Genomic DNA, 24,764 nt, shown 5'->3' on the forward strand with positions numbered 1-24,764 from the left:
TTTGTCAGTTATTTTCTGTCGGAAGCTACACTTAGCTATCTCTGTAACCTAAATCAACAAAGGTGTATCAACAATTTCTATTCAAATTTATATCTGATGTAAAGATGCAATGTTCTTTACAATTTGAACTTAATCGGTTCATTGTTACGTATACACAGACGTCATCGTGTGAAAGAATTGTTTTGATTATTATTGAATAATTTTTCTACGATAAAGGATGTAAATAGGCGAGTACTGCCATTAAAGATGATAACAATTAGAAAGCACCAAAATGTGCATGCATGCTAATTACTTTATTGTCACTGACAAAGATTAAATGAATGAAGTAGTTTGCTCTGTCTTAACCACTAAATGTGTTTATCCGAAGTAAAATGTAATTGAACCTCACAAAGAGTGATTAACATGAAGTCTTATATTCAGTTTACGTCCTGATCTCGAGTAGTTAGTACATTTTTATAACCATTTATTTGTTTATCTTGTCAAAATACCAATTACCCTGTGGTTAGCTTCAATAATATAATTATTAATGAAATGATCTCTTTTTCCCAATGATTTTCGTGACGCGCATCTCAAACGTCTTTAAGGATTCAAATTACCAGATTCTTTTATTCAGAATTATATAAAAAAAATTGTAAATATATTTCACGTGTTAAGTATCGATATTATTTTTTAGAATTATTATTACATGTTGCATTTTAGTATCTGTAAGTTATGAAGATCCTGTTGTTAATGAGGGTAAAGATTATTTAATAGCACTGGTCTATGGTAAATCTGTATAATAGGGCAAAAATATATCGAGTGGGTGCAGGTTTCTTCAATTTATTCTATTTCTAGTGATAAATAGGAAACACGTTACCGCCCTTTGGGATACACATTCAGATCGTAATAATGCGAGTGAATTATCTTTATTATTTTAATTTGTTTGATACGGTTAAAAAACGATCATATCATATTAGTATTCCACTCCATACTACTTGAAGCAGATAGGTGGGAATCCTATAGCTAGTTACTTCATTGATTTTTTTCACCGTTATTAATTACGATAAAAGAGTTGATTTATTTACTATAAAGCTCTAATTTGTATAGTTTCTAATCAATGAGTTGTCTTTTTTTACTTAATTTATTGTATGTAAAAAAATAATGACAGTAAAATAAATGGAGCAATTCATTTATATGAAAGGCTAAATTTTCTGTTTCTATATTACACAAATTCATATTTATTCGTTTTGTGAAGTTGTCTCAACATCTGATGCTTAACGCATCTTTAAAATAGAGAAAAAGCCTTATTAAAGCATGTTCTATTGGAAACACTTGAGGCAAACAAATTAATTCCCAAAATACATAAAGTCCAACATTACAGTAACTCAAAATCTTATACTCAAATAATTAATTGCCGTTAATAATACAATCAATGTTAATAGACATACAATGTACAAGCAGAAAACTGTTATTTTTTACTATGAAAACATCATTTGAAATAAAGTCAAATCACATTTAAATATATTTAAATTGATTTTTGCTTAACAGGTTTTTTCCAAGTAAAAAATCAATTCCATACTAGAAATGCAATGTATCTGAGCAAAGTGTAAAGAACAAATTAAGGCCAAGGTCAAAGTCAATTAAAATATTCTTTAATTTCTTGTCCCAATGATTTTTGTGCACAAATAACGTCAATGGGAACGACATCCTAACATTTGCAATACTTCGAAAAAGTCGAGCTATAAATTATAATTTACAAAGATTTGAAAGTGTTTTACATCTAAAAAAAGAAATATTTTATTACTTAAACTTATTTACACAGCAGTGGCCTTATCAATAAGTAGGCATACTTTCCAAGAAATAAAGATGAAATGTTAATGAAACTATTTTGGACGTTGTTCACATTCTTTCTCCGTTATTTCAAGTAAATTATCCTTTAATAATATTAGTGTTTAAAGTCATTCATGGTCCAGGATTAATAGTTTTTCATTAATAGATTCAGATTCAACAATAACATTACTCAAATTTTCTCACAAATATAGTAATATGTGTATGAACACGGCAGCTTTGACCAGAGATAATCATCTGCTGCCCAAAGGGCGACGCAATGGTTTGTTTCTGGATTTAATAGTGACCCCGGTGACCAATATTGCCCAGCTGATGAAAGGGGCACGCCAGTAGATGTCACCCACTCTTCGGTGTTGTTGAAGTTAGTAGCGTTAGCATTGCTCCCGTCTATCCAGTAATCGCCACTATAGACAAAACCTAGAAAAATATCAATAATGATAACGATTATAATAATGAAGACATTTAAGAGATATATTTTTCTATTATACGAATACTTCCAGGATTTAAACAAAACAAGAGCATCGCAAAGACGGGGCAATATACCCCCGAATATAAATTTCTTTTAGTAATAAAATAAACTTTCAATAAGGGAACTTATGTAGGGATTTTAATAACGCTCGTAGCAATACAATAGAAGGCTTAAAAATTACCCAATCATGAAATTTGTCTGAAAAATGTTTTACCTTTATAACCTTATGAAACTATATGACTTCACTTTCAAGGCATGTGTGTGTGTGTGTATGGGGGCATTTTTACCCTAGGTGCATGATTCATTCAACTTTTTCTAGAGGTATACTGGGCAATTCTATATGCCAAATTTAGAGCCATAGTAATTATCCACAGAAAGATGTGTTTTCCTATACCTTACATAAAGCAAATGACGCCCGGGCCAACAAGTCTATGCTACATGTCAAAGCTACAAGCTCTAGACAAAAAAAGACTTAAATGTGCTGTCCTATACAAAACACTATTAACTATGTGACCCCCTAGGCGGGTTAAGGCATGATTAATACCAGGAATTATATTGAGATCCACAATGTGGTATTACACATCAAATGTCTAAGCTGTGGGCATTGCAGTTTCACACAATAAACTCAGATGTGTTATTCCTTAATAAGTTTATATCTATATAAATCAAGTGACCCCCCTTGGGCGGGCCCAATATTGAACCAAGGGACATCAGTTTGGTAAAGGTCAATAAGGCAAGGCTACATGCTAAATATCTAAGCTCTAGACATTGTATAAGCTAGCAACAATACGAAATGGCGATAACAATAGAGGTTGTGTTATCGCTATCAACAACGCAACGCGCAATGTATCAAATCAGCCACCATACACATACGACCGCATCGGTTAGACAAATGTGCCCCGAGACAAATGTGCTCATGTACAGCTTCCTTCTCTGTTTACGTTCCTAAGCACTTACAATATTTCAACCCGAAGCAGTGAAAGGCTTTTTAAAATTAGTGGCCGCTATCACTCGTACAAAGAGGCCCGTAAATATGAATGAATGCAATACAACATTTACCAACACATGAGGTGAATATATGGATCAATAATTTCATTTTTGTTGACGTCAGGACCCGAACCAGCACGGCATTCTCGGCAGCACATGCCGCAGCAGCAGTGGGCTTATCAGCAAGTTGCCATACTATCCTGGAATTAAAGATGAAATGTTTATTAGAATACTTCGAACGCTGGTAACCTTCTCGATTATTTAATATACGATTCGCTTATTGTTGATCCGCTGTTAATGAAAGAGCCTATTTCTACAGTCGCGTTTAAGAGTGCCTTACTGTACTCGGATATATTTGAACTTCGGTGAACCCCTGCACCCGACAATTCTTAACATATGTACACACGTGGCAAAAGACAAATAAATACCATACACATGAAAGAACAGTTCATATGGAGTCTCCGTGTGAAAAAAACATTAGCCTTGTATATGCTAATATTTTATTAAAACTGTTTTCTTTCATTATAATCGATATTGTAACTCTTTTGAATAACAAAATATCAAATATAGCTCTGAAAAGTATGTCTATAGAACGCAACAGTCAAAATAATTTGTCTTCAATACAAATAGATAAAAACCTGACATGGTTCTAACTAAAACAAATAGTTGACCTTATACCTTGTTAATTTCCACAGAATAATAAAACCTGACACCGTTAGGCTCCCACGTTTACACATTTTTTTAACGTTTACACAATTGTAAAAAAACGAAATGATTAGTGCTAGCAATATCACGTGACATTGACGTCATTTTCGGCATCATTTCCAAGACAAATATTGCTCGATTCGAAAAAGAAAATAGCCGTTAGTATTTTATTGCTTTTCCAATTTCTTTTGGACATGCACCAGTCAAGGGGGGGATATATAAGCTTGTCACAGAATATTGGATCTTCTTCAGAAAATAAGCCGTTTTATCAAACGCTTTGTATATCCTTGGAAGTTGTTTGTATAGGAGCGGACTTCAGTTGCAAGCTATTTCGTTTTCTTGCATTATCTGATCTTCACCTTAATTAAAAAAGTCAAGTTTACATCAACCGGGAGTACGGACGGCAAAATCCTACCTTAAAATGTTTAAATTGTTTTTTCAATTCCGTAAATCTTATCCTTTTCTTCGATTGTCAATTCTGGCACTAGTTCCAAGTCGAAAAATTCGGACTACAGTTTAAAACAGATTTATGAATTGATTGCAAATGCGAAGCAACATACGTGCTCTCTATAATTATGTTAAACATGAAAAAAACATTTTTATTTACTATACGATGCACATATCTATTCAAAAACGCATGCACAAATGAGTTTGGCACCTGCACTCTAAGTGATTTTTAAATTGCTGTATGTATTTGTAAAGAATTGTTTTTGCTCTTTTATTATTTTCTTTCACAGTAATGATTGTGAAACAATCTGTTGTGTCATGAAGCAAAATAACAATCGTGGACTTCAAAATAGAGAGAAAAACAGAATCCCTAAATAACTCCCAAAACGGCAAAATTGAAAATGTTGCAGGGTCTGTTTAACTGAGCCTATTCATGGACGGTACTGAAAAATGCAAGCTACCATCAGTGCCATATGGACCACAATCCTAGTTCGTGCCGGTGTTGATATTACCGATGTTAATCGTTTTAAAAACTCATCGATAATCATTTTGCTTTCCGCCTTTTTTGTATGTTTTGTTGTGATTGATGGCTATGGTTTTGTAAAATCATTATAAGACGCCGCGTGCACGTGGCGTGTAGTAGATATGCATTTGTCTATACAGCAATTGGGAAATTTTTTTGACTTGATTTTGTGGGTTTTTCTTTGTTTTGTTTTTTTAACAAAATCACACTGTTTTCAAATTTTCTAATAAAAATAGCTTTTCTGATGTACAACATGTCACAGAGCTTTAACCCTTTCGCTGCCAGAGGGTTATTGTTTTATTGTTCACCTATTTGCCAGAGGATTTTCTAAGAAATTACGATATTATTAATTAATATAATTATTATTATTTGTTATAAGTATTATAATAATTATGTATGTTTCCAAATCTGTTAGTATAATAATAATTATTGTCGATGGTATAATTTTCTTTATATTTATTATTATCTTTATTATTATTATTATTAATATATTATTATTACTATTATTATTATAGAAACGGCTAAAGCCGTCTATATGGCAAATACGCCGAAAATAACAGGGACGGCTTAAGCCGTCCCTATGGCAGTGAAAGGGTTAAGGGATTAGAATAAACGTTTAACTGAAGTGATAGTGCCATGTTTGAATATCATATTCTTTTTATCATTATCTAATTTTATCTACATAATAAATAAAGTGCCAATGAGCCAGTCTATAGTCGATCGTTCTAAAACTTAACCTTTGAGAGAGGTAACGACTGAGGCAGTGTCACTCACTTCATTTTCTCCGCCTCTGTGAAAGTTCGCCAAAGTTTAATATGATGCTCCGTATGCTAGCATTTTGTCTTCGTTGACGGGGCGGAAGGGAACCAGGACAACTTTGATCAATATCACTTGTCGAATCATTAAATAACAAGATACAAAGCCTAAACCCCGCCCACTTTCAGAGAGGCGGTTATTCCTCAACCGTTAAGAAAGTACGCCCAACTCTGCGCACCGGTTAAATAGACATATTCTCGGAACATATTGTCTTGAATTTATTTTAAAGTGACATTATGCTCATATTTTCATAGTCAAGTTGAGCTGAATTGACTTTTAATTTCAAAAGATTGCCTGTTAAAATGGTGTTTGACCAACAGTTTATTTTGGAAAATGTTTAAGGTAAAATGTAAAATCTGCCTAAAATATAAAAAGACTGCCCCACTCTCTTTATAAACTAAACGTTTCAGGTTAGTTCTAATTGATATTTACAGAAATTCCGTTTCTTTTAGGGAGTTATATATTGTTTATATGAAGTAAATAATTAAATTAAAAGGAATTATGGCTATATAAAACTTATTTTGACTGTCACCTGTTCACTCACTGTATACCCTTGAATGAGCATAATGTCACTTTAAGTATACCAATCATTTCAATTTTACTTGTTATCCAATTAATTTTGCTTCGAACAGACGTTTCAATCTCTGTCGCAACAGTTCAGAATTTCAGACATGGCTTTACTTTGTGAATTTATGTATTAGGTTCTACTTTTTCACAAAATTATGCACTTTAATTATTAAGCAACGAGCACATACCAAGAACATGGAGAAAAAAATGATTTTTGCTTCGGATATTAAACTGTAATAGAGAACGATTTTCAATGCTGAGTGACTGTTCACATCATTTGGCGGCAGCATCAACATTTAACTTGTTCTCTACCTTTTAAAAAGTCTCACTTTGAAAAAAGAGGAACCTATTTGTCATGATTACTGGAGTGTACGTAGCTTTACTTGGATATAGAAAAGCAACTTAAAGCAATTTTCATCAACCAGTGTCAGTGTTTGTCAGTAACTCTTTGCATACAAGAGACTAAAAGTATTACTTTTAGCTTTACAACTGTCGCCTATCCGCAGCCTCTTAGCAATTTCTGTCACTAAGAGAACATATTTCTTTTATCATTTTCAGCCATTTTGAAATAGAATAAAACACATTTTACTAAATAGGGTAAAAAGACACTTAAAACAGCTTCAAAACGTTACCAAAAATATTAATTTTTACACAGGACTAAATGTACGTGATTTGACTGCACAATTGCGATACTGGTTAACTAGGTGTGAAAGATCAATTATGAAAAGCGTAATAATAGAAAGAGAACGGAAGGCATGTTGCTCCGCATTTGCCACCAATTTATAAATCTGCTTTAAACTGTTGTCCGAATTTTTCGACTTGGAACTGGTGCCAAAACTGACAATTGAAGGAAAAGGTGATATTTACGCAATCAATAATAATTAAAACATATTTAGGTTAAATTTTGTCTTCCGTACTCCATGTTGATGTAAACTTGACTTTTTAATCACGTAGACGTAGATCAGATAATAAAAGATTTTGAAATTGCTTGCAACTGAAGCCCCCCGCTCTTATACAATCAACTTCCAAGGTTATACAAAGTGTTTGATAAAATGGCTCATATACTGAAGGAGATCCAATATTCTGTGGCAAGCTTATACACCCCCTCTTTACGGAAAGAGTTTTTAAAAAAGCTTTCAAGCTTACTACTCAATCCGTACTATTTATTATTTGTCAAATATCATGTAAATGTAATACTTATAAATAAAATATTGTTTAAACTAACCCCCCCCCCCCCCGACTGGTGCATATGGTTTAGAAATAAAATAAGGCTATTTTCTTTTTGTTTTGGAAATGATGCCGAAGGTCACGTGATATTGCTACACTGTAAAAGGCGGTACTGCTACCTGCTACACTATGTATATGTAAGTGTTCATCCGTTCTGTTCTACAGAAATTAGAAACTTCGAAGTGAGCGATAGCGACAGGAGAATGCTTCTAATTTCTGTAGAACAGCTACGGAAGAATACTTACATACTAAGTGTCAAAAATCTGGAAACAAAGTGATCCCTCGGAAGCATTAATCACAACAAAATTAATCAAAATTGCAGACTCGGTTTGATTGAGTCTGTACATGAGGGATAATGAACAAGTGCAACATTCCTCACGTCTCCTAGCACCGGCTTGAGCGGTACTCAATTCTCAACACTTAATAGTGCTGGCATCAATGATCCCGAAGGACCAGAAAAATATAACAACACTGAAGTGAAGTACACGGCAACTTTTTATAGCTGCCACACGTAACTTGGCACCTGACACTTGACATCAAGCTTTATTTGGCACATTGTTATTCACTTTATTACGTCACTACGCGGTTCTATGAAGTACTGTGAAAAATAGAAGGCGACTATGAACGGAATTCGATATAGGATCGACTTTTGTTCTATGAAAATTAACACACACAATTTTTAAGAAATACAGCGTTTTACGGAAGCGTCCTGATGCCAATTTAACATGTTCTATAAAAATTGAATTATAAGTCCTACGTAAGACTTTGTAACTCCTACGTAGAAGATAAAAAGCCTAATTAGGAGTTTGTAAATCCTACGTAGGACTTTGTTATTCCTGCGTAAGAGATAAAAAAAGCCTAATTAGGAGTTTATAACTCCTACGTAGGACTTTTAAACTCCTACGTAGGACTTTGTAAGTCCTATGTAGTACTTTGTAAGTCCTACGTAGGAGATAAAAAAGCCTAATAAGGAGTTTATAACTCCTACGTAGGACTTTTAAACTCCTACGGATGACTTTAAAACTCCTAATTAGGTTTTTCTATCTCCTACGTAGGAGTTATAGTTATAAACTCCAAATTAGGCTTTTCTAACTCCTCCGTATGAGTTATAAAGTCCTACGTAGGAGTTTGTAAGTCCTACGTAGGACTTTAAAACTCCTAATTAGGCTTTTTTATCTCCTACGTAGGAGTTACAAAGTCCTACGTATGAGTTACAAAGTCTTACGGAGGAGTTATCTTTCTTTATAGAACATGTTAAATTGGCACCAGGACGCTTCCGTAGAAACGTGAAAGCGTTTAAGCGAGCCGGTAAAATTTTTGTTTCGTTTAAGAATTACACATACTTTTCACCGCAAGGGGCCGTATATACAAGTTATTATTGCAATGGTTTTCTGGCCTTTAGAATGATGTTTTATCCAATCTAATGAACATTTACGACACAAACGTTACTACGTTAATCGTAAAGATAAAAATGAAAAACATATATCTACATGTATTTTGTTATCATTTCGGTTAGAATAATTGTAAACGTAACATTATGGATTATAATCGAAACTAATACGTTTAAATATATAAACATGGGGCCTTAGGTCACCGTCACTGTTAAATTGGTCTGACCCCAAAAGAGTTTTAAAAGTCACCTGTATGTAAATATCGTTTCATCTGACAGCATCACTGTGTGGTATTCTGCACCAGGGGGTGCTAATGTACACGTGAAATTTGACGGATCTGAAAAAACAAGGTAAATATCATGTTGAATTTTATAATCAGGCTTTGGGTCACTTGATCGCAGGTCAAGGTCACATTTTAAGTCATTATGCGAATCACTGATTCGTATATAAGAAATTACGTCATGTTTAAGTTATTCTAAATTATCGGTAAGTACGTTTTTGCAAATATTGAACAGAATGTTTTGCTTGCTCGCCAGCATTCGTACTATGATGATTTCACATTATTTCCAAATGTTTTGCCAGGACAACATTCGGCGTTTTCTATACATTATTTTTCTACCTTTTGCTGAATAACATCATAATGATTACTGAATGAACTACGGAATGCCGTTAGGGCCATCGCCTATGAATGTGTTGATCTAAAACGCGATAGTCGATAGTACGATGGTGAAAACGCGAAATCACGAAACTACGATGGTGAAAACGCGAAAGCACGATAATGAAAACGCGATAGTACGATGATGAAAACGCGACAGTACGATACTACGATGATGAAAACGCGATAAACTATCGTGTTTTCACCATCGTACTGTCGCGTTTTCACCATCGTAGTTTCGTGATTTCGCGTTTTCATCATCGTACTGTCGAGTATCGCGTTTCAGATCAAACTATTCATAGGCGATGGCCCTAACGGCATTCCGGAATGCCTTTAGGGCCATCGCCTATGAATGTGTTAATCTGAAACCCGTTAGTCGATAGTACGATGGTGAAAACACGAAATCACGAAACTACGATGGTGAAATAGCGATAGTACGATGATGAAAACGCGATAGTACGATGATGAAAACGCGATAGTGCGATGATGAAAACACGACAGTACGATGGTGAAAACGCGATAGTACGATGATGAAAACACGACAGTACGATGATGAAAACGCGATAGTACGATGGTGAAAACGCGATAGTACGATGATGAAAACACGACGGTACGATGATGAAAACGCGAAATCACGAAACTACGATGGTGAAAACGCGACAGTACGATGGTGAAAACACGATAGTTTATCGCGTTTTCATCATCGTAGTGTCGTACTGTCGCGTTTTCATCATCGTACTTTCGCGTTTTCATCATCGTGCTTTCGCGTTTTCACCATCGTAGTTTCGTGATTTCGCGTTTTCACCATCGTACTATCGACTATCGCGTTTCAGATCAACACATTTATAGGCAATGGCCCTAACGGCATTCCGTAATGAACTATCACGTAGTTGCAACTTCATGTGTTATTTGCTGGACCATCTAACTGGCATATTTTAATATGCTGTATGTTTAATTGCATCTTTCTTTAAGGACAGTGTATTATGTTCGGTGTTTTGAAAAACATTCTTTACTTCTTGTTGACAAAACATTCTGATTTATAAACTTTCTGTTAAAATTTTAAGTTGTTAAATTTCAATTGCTTAAGTAGTTTTCTTAAAATCTAAATTGACTATATTTAATAATAAAATTGCTAAATATAACTAAACCGTCATTCGTTATCTAAAAACGATGTACACGAGAGTAAAAAAATGAATTGGAGCAAAAAGTTTGAATACGAATAAATTTATATACTACTCAACTTTTGCTAAGCACCATATGTTAATTTTTATATTATCACGAGCAAAAAACAGATTTCTTTCAAATTTTTGAAAATTCTGATTCAGACTTTTATTTTTAAATAATCCCCTGACATGAATCCGTGTTGACTAATCCATTACAATACGTCTTTGTAGCATGGAAAGACAATATTTTCATGTTTTTGATTGGGTGTACAAATGTTAACATTATCAAACATATAAATAATTGTTAACAATTGTTTATCACTATCAAAAGTAACACATTACGTTATATAAAAAATATAACAAAAAATCAGATGACCATTAATATAAGAATGTACACGCATCCATGAAAATACTGTTATGACTCGTGTAAACTTTGGTTGAAGAGTTATTGACTCGAGTCATTAAGAACCTTCTAAAGCTAAATTCTTGGTTACTGTTTGTTTTTGGTCTAGGTCGTAAAGGGGAGATATTGCCCATATATGAAACAGCACAATACATCAACACTGTAGTACAGTTTGTTACACTAACCCCACCGAGAGTCCTGCATAACTATTTGCTATCACAACTATGAATTTACCGCATCCGTGGTCGAGAGGTTAGAGTCGATGACTTCTAATCCAGTTACCTCTCTGGCATGGGTTCGATCCCCGGGAGATGCTTTGGTAGTTTAGCACGGAGGAAGGTAGTCTAGTACTGGTGTAACTCTCCAGGAACGATGGTTAGGAAACTACCCCCCTATATGACTGAAATACTGTTGGAAAAAGGCGTAAAATGAAACAAACAACTATGAATTTGCACAAGTAATATCTGTCATCATTAAATAAATAAACAGGCACTGCTTACATTTCTTCAAGAAATGATTTTTGCAAGCAAAAGCAGATTTACCTCGGTCAAGTATTTTCTAAACGACAATACTGTGATACTGAAATAAAGCATAGAAACTTGGAAACTACATGTACACTCAATGATACTTAATATACATTACCTATGTACATCTTGTAATAATAAGTTTTGTAGACATAGATCAATGACGGTTCGTAGTTCTCATACACAATGTCGTGAAGTTGACATATTTTATCATTTTTGTTGTAAAAGAACGACAAACATCCTTGTGTCTTGTTGCATATACTGGTACACTCGGTAACACCACGTGCGTACAACTCACTAATCGCACCGGAAGTACTCCTATAATAGTTCAACGACGTTACTTTAACAGCAAAATCGTGTAAAATTTCCGCTGTCGACTTTTCTAAAATATATAAAAAGGAATATACCAAACAAACATAAGTTATTGTTCATCATTTCAGTTCACTCTAGTTTTACTCTAGGATTTTAACAAAATCTGTATTTAAGCCTTACCCTTCTCGAACCGAAAGTGGTCAATCTGTCAAATTCTCAATCGTAATTGGTCGAAGAATTTCACAGGAACAACAAGCTAAATGTTGATGCTGCACATCAAAGACGCCGTCAAATGATGTGAACAGTCACAAGTAATTTACCGTAATAAAGATTGACAAAACAGTGGAGTGTGGGGGCACCCGTGTCCTATGGACACACTTTAATAGAGGACAATCTAGAGCTGTAAAACAACACGCTCGAATATTCTCAGTATAATTTGGAATTAACAAAAATATTTTATCAAGAACAATATAGGCATAGACAAAGGTATCAGTCTTAGTTCGCAAATGGCCATATTTCATTACACATTCATGCCAAGTGTTATGGAGCTTCAATTATGATCCCAAAGCAATGTATTAAGTTTCATGAGGATACCTTCAGTTGTTTTGAATATTGACGTTTCATGCAAAATCTTAACCAATATTTTTCTGAATTCACAAGACTATCATTCAGTCAAAATCCATGCAAGAGTTGTTTGCTTTTGAGAGTGACCTCCAATTATGATCCCGTAGACGTGTTTTAAGATTCAAGTGAATGCCTTCAATAATTTTAAAGATTATTGACGAAAGCAAATATTCAACTAAGAATTTTTTAATTCACAAACGGTCATAATTCAGTCAAAATCTATATCATGGTCATTGGCCTTGGAAAGTGCCCTTCAGTTGAGGTCACAAAGAAATGTCTTAAGACTAAAGTCAATGCCTATTTATTGTTGCATGCAAAAAGTTAACCAAGAATTTTAGTACGGGTTGGCCCCTCTATTCGAATAGTCGAGTCATTTCGATTACACTGCCACTCAGTCATGCGATTCTTACAAAACCTAGCGGTCACGTCGCTTCTGTTGTATAGGCTTACTTGCTCGAGATTGAATATCTACTTCAAATAAATGAAACGCCAGCTTTGTTTCTTTTCAGAAAAATAAAATCTTAAGCTAATTTGGTGAATAAGTCTTGGCGTTATGGAGTTCGCACTTGGATGGGCGGCATCACTAAATACGAGTTTATATACCGTGTTATGTCTTTCTTTTGAGAAATAAGAATTTGAATCAAGAAATATTCTGCAGTTCAGATCATTTGGGAAAGGTAGGGGTTGTAGAGGGGTAACATCATGGCGTCGAACACAGGACAGAGGTCAAATATTCTCTCATTGAAAGTTCTTCATATGCAGAAGAAGCATTTCATGAGGTAAAAGCTTAAAGAAAGAACCAATTTAGCCTATGAATACAATATTATAGATAGATAAATACAATATGACTATATCAATGGTAGTCTTACACATGCGTTGTAACACGCGATCTGATTCGACGAGCGGATTCAATGTTTGGTGCCTGGCGTCTATCGTTCAATCAGATCGCGTGTTACAACGCATGTGTCAGACTCCAAGATGGCTGCGACAAATAAAAAATACCGTGAAACAGGAACTAATCGATTGATTACTGAGATATTCGTGGTTAACTGTGGAATTCTAGTTCTTTTTACTGATGTAAATGAATTATGCAGCGATATGCCGCCGGAATCGGAATGCGACTGCGTCGCCGAAAAGACGATATCCTGTGTTCTACATTGTTTGTCAAATGAACATAAAGAAGCCTTTTCACCTTTCTATCACTATAGTTTTGAAAGTGGATTTTTTAATCGGCGGTTCAAACACTGATACTGCCACCTGTGTTTAAAGCTACTTTTAACGCTGTTGACTGAATTAGTCACAGGTTTTCTTATTATAAATATCTTACGGTATACACATTTTTAATATCTTAATAATGCTAATACCGCCCATGAATGGATGTATATGAAAGAAAGAAATTCATGAGCAGGAAATTTTACACAGATATGTCACATGAAAAATCGGTACGCCGCAGCCAGAACTCGAACCATGGGTCTCTAGATTGCCGCGGGGCTGGGCTCATTTGACAAATGTTGAAAGATGTCCACTAGACAATGTTTCCTACGAAATATCTAAGCCTTAGCCAGTGTAGATTTGAAGATTTTCTAATTTTTTACTTATACTCGTAAAAGATAAGGGAAAACACACGACCCTCTAGACCTTATTGTTCAAGAAAGCAGAATATGTTTTAAATATCTTCCTATTATTACTTTTGGTTGCCAGGACTACTAGATTTCTGAATGGAATCAATTTCTGTGAACAACTTTGAATGCCCATCATCCAATGTACAATCCTGGCAAGTTTGGTTGAAATCGGACATTTGATTTTTGATAAAGTTTTTAAAAAAAATCACAATATAACATGCGCACACAAACGTAAGCGCTTCTGATACATGTCTAGGTACGTTTGAAAGATAGACAGAAAGAAAGAAAGAAAGAAAGAAAGAAAGAAAGAAAGAAAGAAAGAAAGAAAGAAAGAGAAAGAAAGAAAGAAAGAAAGATGAACTAAATAAATAAATTGAAAAAAACTGATATAAATATATAGATTTTCATACCTTTCATCAGAACAAGCGATGTAATAAATACAACAAAATTAATCATTCGAAATAAATTTGCCATTGTGGTACCCTCTATATATTTGTCTAGTTATCCACTATTTTACTTTCATGCGTTTAACACTTTGTAAAACTCTACAAGCCTCTAACAGAAGTCGGTGAATTTTTTCTATATATACCCAAGTCGATATGTAACAATGTACGGCATGTTTGAAGTAATCGTTTAAAATAGGCCAAGTCTCCTCAAATATATTGAAATACTTCTGTCGCATGTTACTTTGTTCCTGTACCTATTTCAATAGTATTTCTATAGATATGAATATTTTTATTAACAAAAAGCTAAAGCAAATCAAGAAATAAAAACAATATGAAATTATGACAAAAATATTTCTCAAATAAAACGATTCGATTATTTTAAATATTATTGTAACTATGATATTCTTTTGAAAATATTTGATTAATCAAAAAGAAATTGACTACGACAACAATAACAAACACCAATATCTGACTGGCTAGCTGGCTGACATTTTACCTTGAACAAATGGATGTAATTTGTACCCATATAATATAAGTTCTACTATACCTACAAATGACAATTTATGCCAATAAAGTATAATTTGTGGTCATACATTAAGGAACATTTCTTAATGTGTTTTCTACCCCCAAAGCGTTTTTCTACACCAAAGTGTATTTTCTACTCACAGTGTGATTTCTACACTCACAAAGCGCGTTTTCTTTTTAAGACATAAATGCACTTAATACATTTGCACAATGATATTAAACGCTATTTTGAATGAAAGATATTACATAAAGTAAAACACTTTGTTCAATTTGAATGGCCACAATACGAATGTAACAGTATGACTTTTCCTCAATATAAAATCATTAAAATAAAAAAAACTTTCACACAGAGGCAAACAACTACAACTACAATTTATATAATTAATTCAAATAACCATATTGTCAAAGTAAATACGCAGTGAAAGAATAGGCATGCAGTTTTTTGGCATGTAAAGAATTGTCAAAAAATATATTGTCAAAAAATATAACAGCACACTATTATATTATTTACTATTTACTTACAAAGAGAATATTGGTCTTTGACTTATTCACTTCTAAATGACAACGTGACATTTGTAAAATTCTAAGCGAGAACTAGGTTAATGTTTCTTTAAACGATCAATCATTCATTTACCGCTTTTTGGGTCGTTTTGTTTATAATTCCATTCCCGCCCCTTGTTAAAGTGAAAATTTCAAGGGGTTATTTCAGTATATTTCATAAAATTAGCCGCGTCACGACAAAACCAACATAATGGGTTTGCGACCAGCATGGATCCAGACCAGCCTGCGCATCCGCGCAGACTGATCAGGATCCATGCTGTTCGCTATCAGTTTCTGTATTTGTTATAGAGTTTGTAATGCGCCCTCAAACCCTCAGCGACAAAAGAGAAGGACTATGGCTTATATCACATAAGTTAATCATGTCTTCAGAAGATTGCAACATTGAAGAAATTCAGCGGTACATGATGTAAATAATGTGCATTTTACCACCGGACTTGCCTTTGCGTTTTGCATATTCGTGGGGCAGGACTTGAAGTGGTTGCACACTTGGTTAAGCGAGCTAAACGGTAGTAAACTTGACAAAATGCTACCGATTCATGAAAATTATACCACCCGCGTGTATTTCATTCAGGCAAGTGGGTTTGTATGTCATTTTTAATATGCTCATTCTTTAAGGCAATGACACACTCGGTTTTAGGTTTCAGTAGCATAGGTGATCGGCGCGTTGATTGGTCACTACCCCCCCCCCCCTCACCCACTCTTCAACCCTCCTACCTCTCAAAACCATGTAAACTGAAGTATTTTTCATTTGAAACATGTTTAAATATTTAGTAAGTCGACATAGATTTTTTGTATTGCGTATATAAATATGATACAAGAAAAGCATCAAAGGGCGTCCAAGCAAGAAATGCAGCAAATGCAGATGAACTAGTAGACATCTGATGACCAGATATTTTTATAAACTTTTCAATGATTAATTGGTTTTTACCAGAATTGTATATCATTTATGAATTGGTAGACAAAAGACATTGTTCATCATGAACTTTGGTAGGCATGCTAGAGATTAAAATATTGAATGTTTTTTCCACAGGAACTTTAAATTCTATCAATATTCACGATAATATTAAAATATACAGGTCTATTATATCTAAAATATACCCTCCTATATGGTATAAATTTATTTATATTATAAAGAGGGTATTTTTGGATATTATCATTTATATTGGTTATTTGTTAGAATTCCAAGTTCATGTGGTATTTTCTTTGGAACATAAAAAATAGTAGTCAAAATGAACAAAGTCTGTTTATTGATTTATTGGGAGGTTAATCTACTATTTTAATGAATTACTTCAAAAACCTCGTCTGACCAACCTGAGTGTTTACATTCCTTTAACCCACTTCATATACACGCCTTTTAACGCCTTTTTCACCCCCCCCCCCTTTCTGTTGTCTCAAATGATGAAAAAATGCCTTATTTAGGCCGCAAACACTTGTTTTTGTGTGAGAAATGTTGTTTAAAAAAGTGACCTCTTTTTCGGCGCGGCCCCCCAACCAAAAGATACACCAGGAGGTTGCCAGAAGGGGGATTTGCCCCCTTCTGTTTGGGGGGTTTGAAGGGGGGCGGAGTCCCCCTCATCGCCAAGAAAATTTTGGACTTGTGAGAGGCTGTAAATGACCCCAGATTGATCATAAGGTAACATGTAACCAACGCTGAAAAGCATTTGACTCTATCTCAATCCATTGAGAAGTTGCAGCACTTTGAAATCAATTTTGATGGAAAAAATCAACGCAAAATAGTGATTTTTGGCAATTTTGAGATGTCCCCTCGTTGCCATGGTAACATAAAATTTAAGCCTGAGCATGTTGTTGCAAGGGCAATGGTCCAGTCAACATTTGTGCCAAGTTTGATAAGTGTTGAAGCAGTTTTTATAGTAATATAGCAATTTGAACTTGTAACGGGAGACTTTTCAATGAAAACAGCCATTTTTCACAAAATGCTCATGAAGTAATGGGTTAATGAAAAAAATAAAAAAATCTACAAAACAACAATTTTTCATCAAATTTATACAACAGGCAATGTTTAAACATGAAAAAACGCGATTTAGGGTAATTTCAAGTATTTTCATCATTTTCTGTTAATTAACCCATTACTTCATATACACGCCTTTTAACGCCTTTTTCACCCCCCCCCCCCTTCTGTTGTCTCAAATGATGAAAAAATGCCTTATTTAGGCCGCAAACACTTGTTTTTGTTTGAGAAATGTTGTTAAAAAAAGTGACCTCTTTTTCGGCGCGACCCCCCAACCAAAAGATACACCAGGGGGTTGCCAGAAGGGGGATGTTCGCCAAGAAAATTTTGGACTTGTGAGAGGCTGTAAATGACCCCAGATTGATCATAAGGTAACATGTAACCAACGCTGAAAACCATTTGACTCTATCTCAATCCATTGAGAAGTTGCAGCACTTTGAAATCAATTTTGATGGAAAAAATCAACGCAAAATAGTGATTTTTGGCAATTTTGAGATGTCCCCTCGTTGCCATGGTAACATAAAATTTAAGCCTGAGCATGTTGTTGCAAGGGCAATGGTCCAGTCAACATTTGTGCCAAGTTTGATTAGTGTTGAAGCAGTTTTTATAGTATTATAGCAATTTGAACTTGTAACGGGAGACTTTTCAATGAAAACAGCCATTTTTCACAAAATGCTCATGAAGTAATGGGTTAACAACCCATAACAACTCATGTTAAAATTGCAGACGAAAGTTTCTGATGTTAAAATGTCACAATATTCGGCAAATGAATATTCCACTCATACTATTGTTTGATTTTATTAACCTGTCAATTCCATACTGATTATACGGTCAATGCACAGAATATATTAATATTCGATAAATGTTCGGTAAATTCCGTGAGATGTGCGCAGTAAGATGTGATTAAATTCATCTTGTTTATTTTGAATTAGTTACACTGACCGTTATAGTGTGCAATAGGGTAAACCACTGGTATATTTTATCTGAATGTTCAACGTGTTGTAGGATCGAGACAGAAGTATGTCCAGTATTTTTTTTCATAACTATTTTCTACATGTTTTTTAAGATATGGTTGTTCCATTTTTAATATGTTTTTGCACCATTTTGTAAAACACTATACATTTGTATATAACAAGAATTAATACTGAAAATTCATTCCGATTAAAATCATTAAATGTAATTATACATATTAAAATGTGACAATTCAGTGTTTTCTTAGTTGGTTCATATCCGTGTAGACAAATTGCCAAGCGCTTGACCATTTTCATTAAAATATACTTAAAAATAAAAGAAAGAATAAGTCTAAAAAAACAATTATCAAAAAAAAAGGGATCGAAACCCTCGGACCCCCTCATGCATTAGGTAATCACTTAACCGACTGTGCTATTGCGGATGTTACAAGAACCTACATTAATCTAGTGAGAGTTTTCCAAACGTAAGTGATACACTCCATATTAATTCTCGTAAAATAAACGGAAAAAACCGAAGTGGGATCGAATATGTAAATGAGTGCTATAATGTATTCATAATTGACAGGTCAATAAAATCAGACTATACCTTTCACAGTTACCTAGAGACTTTAACAGCGAATAGGTTTTATAGTATACTACTGCTAGACCTGTTAACCAAACTAAAAGCGAGAACTAGGTCTATTTAAATATTCACGGTGCAATCACACCCTTGATGAACAAGTTTGTAACGTGATGTACAAATGCAAACGCCGAATTATTATTTTGGCACACACGGATCCGATTTCAGGTAATCATTTGCAGATATCTTTTATTCAACTGCGAGCACAAAAATAAGACATAGACCGTATGACGCGGCGTAAATTAAGCTTTTATTTTATGTGAGTAGTCATTCCCTGCGGGCCGGAGCCCGCAGGGTATTGGTACGCGTTTAATTTTTGATGCATGGAGGAGCACGTGACCTGTTTTCGGTACATGGAGGAGCATGTGATCTATTAACCGTACATGATTGGTTAATTGACCTTTTCGAAAACCTAGCTAAATACCGTTAGCCGGTACGTTTACGGATTTACCTCGAGTTACATCTGATTAAAACATAGAACCATTACGTGATATTTTCCAATTTTCTATAATTATTTGACCGTTTAAGGTGGAAAAATCTTGCATGATGTGTTTTGAAAAAAAAAATATTATCAATGGTCAATGTTTCTTTAATATCTATCTCAAATTTTACAAACAATAAATTGTTTATAGTGAAATCTACAAAACATTCGTAGTGGCATCTTCCCCATAATAAATAGACATATTTCTGCGTAAAAATTTGTGTAAATTTTTGCAGCGGAATTATTCATGCAATGGTATTTAATCATTTTCTTAAAAAAGAAATACCGTAATTGTTTTATATTCGACATTCTCTCCGGCCTCTTGGTCTTCAACGGTCACCAGTCTCCATAGACCTCCTTCTATTGATCGATTATTTTCAACTATATTCCTGATACAAACGTTTATTTATTTTTTCCCCAAACAATGTTGAAAATAGTTAAATGAAATATCTTTATATCATTAAAAATGTCTCCCGCAGGAAACCATTTTACTTGTTACTAGACTTTAGTAGTTTTTTTTAGAACACTTCGACACAAATGTTCTTTTCGCAAAGCAAACGCCGATAGGTTTTACTTTTTCCAATCATTTTTTCACCTGGAAATACATGTTGAGTTAAAATAATAAAGGCTATGACTTTTTAAATGCCATTTCCGTCCCTAACTCATTTATAATTCCATTAGCAAAGTTTTAATTGACATTAACCCATGTTATTCCCCGTATTGTCTAATTTGCAAACGTCGTTTTCTTTTTTAGAACATGACCTTTAGTTGCGAGACTTGTGGCAAAGATCTGAAAAGCAAATGGTGACATGCACTCTATGAAAGACGACATGCAGGCCTCGGTCGTTAATACTGCTGCGGGAAACCATTTCTAAATAAAGGTGCTATAACCAGCCTTTTCTTTACATTTAATTTTATATATTTACTTAGCTTTGAGTGTTTTGAAGACCCTTTTTATGTGGGTACATAATTATGTTTACAGTTAATCACTTTGGTTGATCGATTAGATATTTAATAAGATATTGGCTACTATATTTATGTCAATATGTACCTACATAACTATTGTTTATTTATCGCAGTGGCGCCATTATTTCTGATACCACTGAGCAATTATCCATACACTATGAGAAACTTAATCGCAATACATAAAAACAACATTTTAACGGAACGGTTATTTCTCAATAACATTGACCCCTGATGTCATAAACTTTAAATCCTTTAAATATATTATTGTTCCATTCATATTTTTGCACCGCCTCCGTGGTCGAGTGGTTAGAGTCGATGACTTCTAATCCAGTTACCTCTCTGGCGTGGGTTCGATCCCCGGGAGATGCTTTGGTAGTTTAGCGCGGAGGAAGGTAGTCAAGTACTGGTGTAACTCTCCAGGAACGATGGTTAGGAAACTACCCGCCTATATGACTGAAATACTGTTGGAAAAAGGCGTAAAATGACACAAACAAACAAACAAACATTCATATTTGTATAATTGTATTGTAGATGTACCGTGCACGGCGACCGAAGAATGTTTAAGTGCGATAAATGTAACACGAGGTTTCAAACGAAAAACGACGACCTTCGCAAACACCAGAAGTGTGAAATGACCGAAAAGAGATTCAAATGTGACATTTGCGGTGTGAAAATGTGTAACTTGATAAGATTTATGTTTGCGTTTTGATTTTCTTCTTCTTCGCCTTCTGAAATAAGAAACAAACTAAATTTAGTTAAGCATGCAAAATATAGTCTAGCGTTCAAAAAGACATCAACGGGCGCTTGCATATATTTCAAATGACCAACCGACGTTTGCACATTTTACATGATCAAACGACGTTAGCATAATCGACAATAAGTGGAAAAACATGGGTTTATATCAAATATAACCTTGCTAATGGAATATAAAATAAGTAAGGGACGATAATTACTTGTTAAAAGACATATCTTCTATTATTTTTGCCTTGCAAACAGAAAATTTGTGTCGAAGTGTTCTAAAAAAACACTTAAGTCTCGCAATTACAACCTACATAAAATAAAAAGCTCAATTAACGCTGGGTCCTAAGGTCTAGGTCTTAATTTTGTGGATGCAGTAGAAAAAAAGATATCTTGAAATAATTACCTGAAATCGAATCCGTGTTTGCTGAAATGTTAAATCGGCGTTTGCATTTGTGGTCACGTGAAAAACTTGTTCATCCAGGGTGAATCAGGGTCGTGAAAAAGACAAGAAGCGCTGCAATGCGACGAAAACCAGGTTTTCAACGACCAAATTTTGATGTGACAGCAATCAATAGGTTAAAGTTCACTGAAGTTATTGAGCTGAAGCTGAAAATTCTATTGTAAGCAAATGACCTTGCCCATGCTCCCAGCTATCTAAGTGGCAAGCCAAAGCTGCCACACAGCAAGTTTGGTGTCAAAAGGTCAAAGCAAACTCAAGTTATTTCGTGAAAACTGAATACCTTAACCTTGATCACAGACACCTGGGAAGCAATCCAAAGCTGTCTGTCTTGATATAAGCTACCCATTCACAAGTTTGGTGTCAATAGGCCAAAGCAAACTCAAGTTATTGAGCAGAAATAATATTGTAGTCAATTAACATGCTAAATTGGTTTTGCCAAATATACGTAAGACCGCATCTATCAAGTATAATTTTAATTTGATAAGTCTAATTACATTTATGTTATGTGTTATTTCCTTCAACATCGACTTTAAGCATGTTATAGGTTTTGAAAAGAAAAGATTCTTTTTTACATGTCAATAATTTTATCCGATATTTTACCATTATTAATTGTCTATGAACGCTCATCGGGATTCTACCTAATTCGCCGTAAAGAGCGTCTAAATTTGTAGAGCGTTTGACAGATAATACTTTTCTACAGAATTTGGAGAGAATGAGTTCAACATCAGGTCTGACATGATGACCCTAGATTTCAGCCGCGTAATTTAACGTAGAAGCTACCAATGAATCGAATAAGTCACATTGTTTGGACACGGGTAAATCAAGTCGGTTTAAAACAATAAACAAAATGTGTAATGAGTACGAACTGTGCTGGGCTATTCGCTTTTGTGTTCGGTTCCAATTGTCATTTTTATATAAAAGAACGCCCAAATATTTAAAAGAATATACTAATTCTATATGATTGTTTTAAAGATAAAAATCAAATTTGGTATGGCGGCCTTTTCTCAAAAAGCATGGCTTTTGTTTTAATGGCATTAAGACGTAAGCCCCATGTATTGCTATATTCTTCTATGTCGTTCAACATGGACTGTAGGGAGTTTGGATCCGGAGCAAATAAAACTGCGTCATCGGCAAAAAGTAATTAAAATAATTGAATGTCGCCAATGTTCATTATTCCATTAATATCTGTATTTACATCATTAACAATATCGTTTAGAAAGAAAAGACACAAATTGCTGCTGGCGGGGTCACCTTGCTTCACTCCAATGTTTGAATTTATAAGTTAGTCGAATTATTTTTTTACAAACGATTTAACCGTTGAGTACATTGACTTTATTGCCAATACAAATTTTGTAATAACATTTGCATTCATTAGTTTTTGCCACAAGTAAAGTCTATCAATTCTGACCACATGTTTCCCGGTCGAGAAAGGCTACATATATTTTTTTTAAGCAAGAGTTTTTTTAATGAGAGCGTGTAAAATATAAATACAGTCAATCGTTGATTTATTCTTTTGAAAACCAAATTGATTGTCAATTTACTTTTCGTTCTTATCGGCCCAATTTGTAAGTCGAGTTATAATAAGTTTTGAATATATGTTTGAAATGATGTTATTTAATGTAATTCCTCTAAAATTCTTAGCTTCCGGATTGCCTCCCTTAAATATGGCAACGATTATGCCTTGTGTCTAACTTTCTGGAAACATTCCATGTGTAAAAAGTTCATTATAAAGCTTAACAAGAAATAGAGAAATTATGTCAAATGAGTGTTTATCAGTCCCCGGACTTTTTGAATTATTTTGAGCAAAACCTTCATTTTTAACTTCTAATTAAGAAAAAAAATAATTCAATATCTAATTCATTATCATATACACAATTACTATTAAAATGCGAGCTTGTGTCAGTGGTCGCTTCATTACCGTAAAAATTATTGAAATGTGTAAATAAGGATTCATTTGATATATTTATTTGTTCTTTTGAATCCGTTTTATACTGCGATTTTATATTTTTCTAAAATTGCTTTGGTTGCGATTTTGATAATTTAGTGATACGTTCTCCTTTATTTCGCTGAAATATGCGTTTGCATTTTTTCTTTATTTTCAACAGACTTATTTCACAGCAAAATATTTCTTTCATTATTTAGCAGCTTACGCGAGTCATAACATTCTTTATTAAACCATTTCTTCTTCCCTACAATATTTGTAGTAGATTTTTTAAACCTGTGTTTTCCGAATACACTAAACGAGTTGTTTTTGCATAAAATTAGTAAATTTGCTAACCGATTCATCAATAGAATTTATATTTCGATCCGAAATCAATTGATCAGGTATTGATAGCTCATTCACATATCAATACGCGTGTCATCCCATGCGAGAAATAGTTCTTGATCCGGGTCATTGTCACGTGATTCATTCGGCATGCTTCTAAGTTCTATATAAAAATTTAACGCGCAGTAATCCGAATATATAATGGAATATCTTATAGCAAAATTGAGATAAATTATTATTCTGTAAAGTAACTGTTAAAACACATATTTCTAATTGCCCGTTCGAAAAGATTTATGGTTTATGTCAACATTTTTTTTACGTAATAAATTGTTTGTAAACCGATGTTGCAGAAACCATAACGTGTTTTGGTTGATTAAGATGAAAAGCTGTTGGAGTAATCACTTTATTAGTCTTTAACATTTAATGAAATCTTTGACTGTTTACGGAAAAATGATACTGAATATTTTTCTCACTGACAAATTGTTACGTTGTGATTA

The 24,764-nt window shown here is 34.0% G+C and overlaps 1 protein-coding gene across 1 annotated transcript; it reads right to left on the bottom strand.

The window, feature by feature from the left end:
- Positions 1-1,646: 1,646 nt before the first annotated feature.
- Positions 1,647-14,830, bottom strand: LOC132739860 (uncharacterized). Its single transcript, XM_060727670.1, has 5 exons — positions 14,673-14,830; positions 11,823-12,086; positions 9,209-9,296; positions 3,356-3,483; positions 1,647-2,244 (listed from the first exon to the last, which is right to left on the bottom strand). Exons 1-5 carry the CDS (start codon positions 14,734-14,736, stop codon positions 2,000-2,002), a joined length of 789 nt encoding a protein of 262 aa, XP_060583653.1. The 5' UTR covers positions 14,737-14,830; the 3' UTR covers positions 1,647-1,999.
- Between the last annotated feature and the right edge of the window lie 9,934 nt (positions 14,831-24,764).

The sequence above is a fragment of the Ruditapes philippinarum genome, unplaced genomic scaffold (assembly GCF_026571515.1).
Source record: "Ruditapes philippinarum isolate M1 unplaced genomic scaffold, ASM2657151v2 ctg315_1_1_1_1, whole genome shotgun sequence".
Taxonomy (NCBI): domain Eukaryota; kingdom Metazoa; phylum Mollusca; class Bivalvia; order Venerida; family Veneridae; genus Ruditapes; species Ruditapes philippinarum.

Bases quoted from the DNA above. Each gene is read 5' to 3' on its own strand.
- LOC132739860 (XM_060727670.1), bottom strand. From the start codon at position 14,736: ATGGCAAATTTATTTCGAATGATTAATTTTGTTGTATTTATTACATCG. The intron at 3,484-9,208 runs GTGACTTTTAAA...CTTTAATTCCAG, and splicing joins GAAACGATATTTACATACAG to GATAGTATGGCAACTTGCTG. The intron at 2,245-3,355 runs GTAAATGTTGTA...ATATTTTTCTAG, and splicing joins TATATTCACCTCATGTGTTG to GTTTTGTCTATAGTGGCGAT.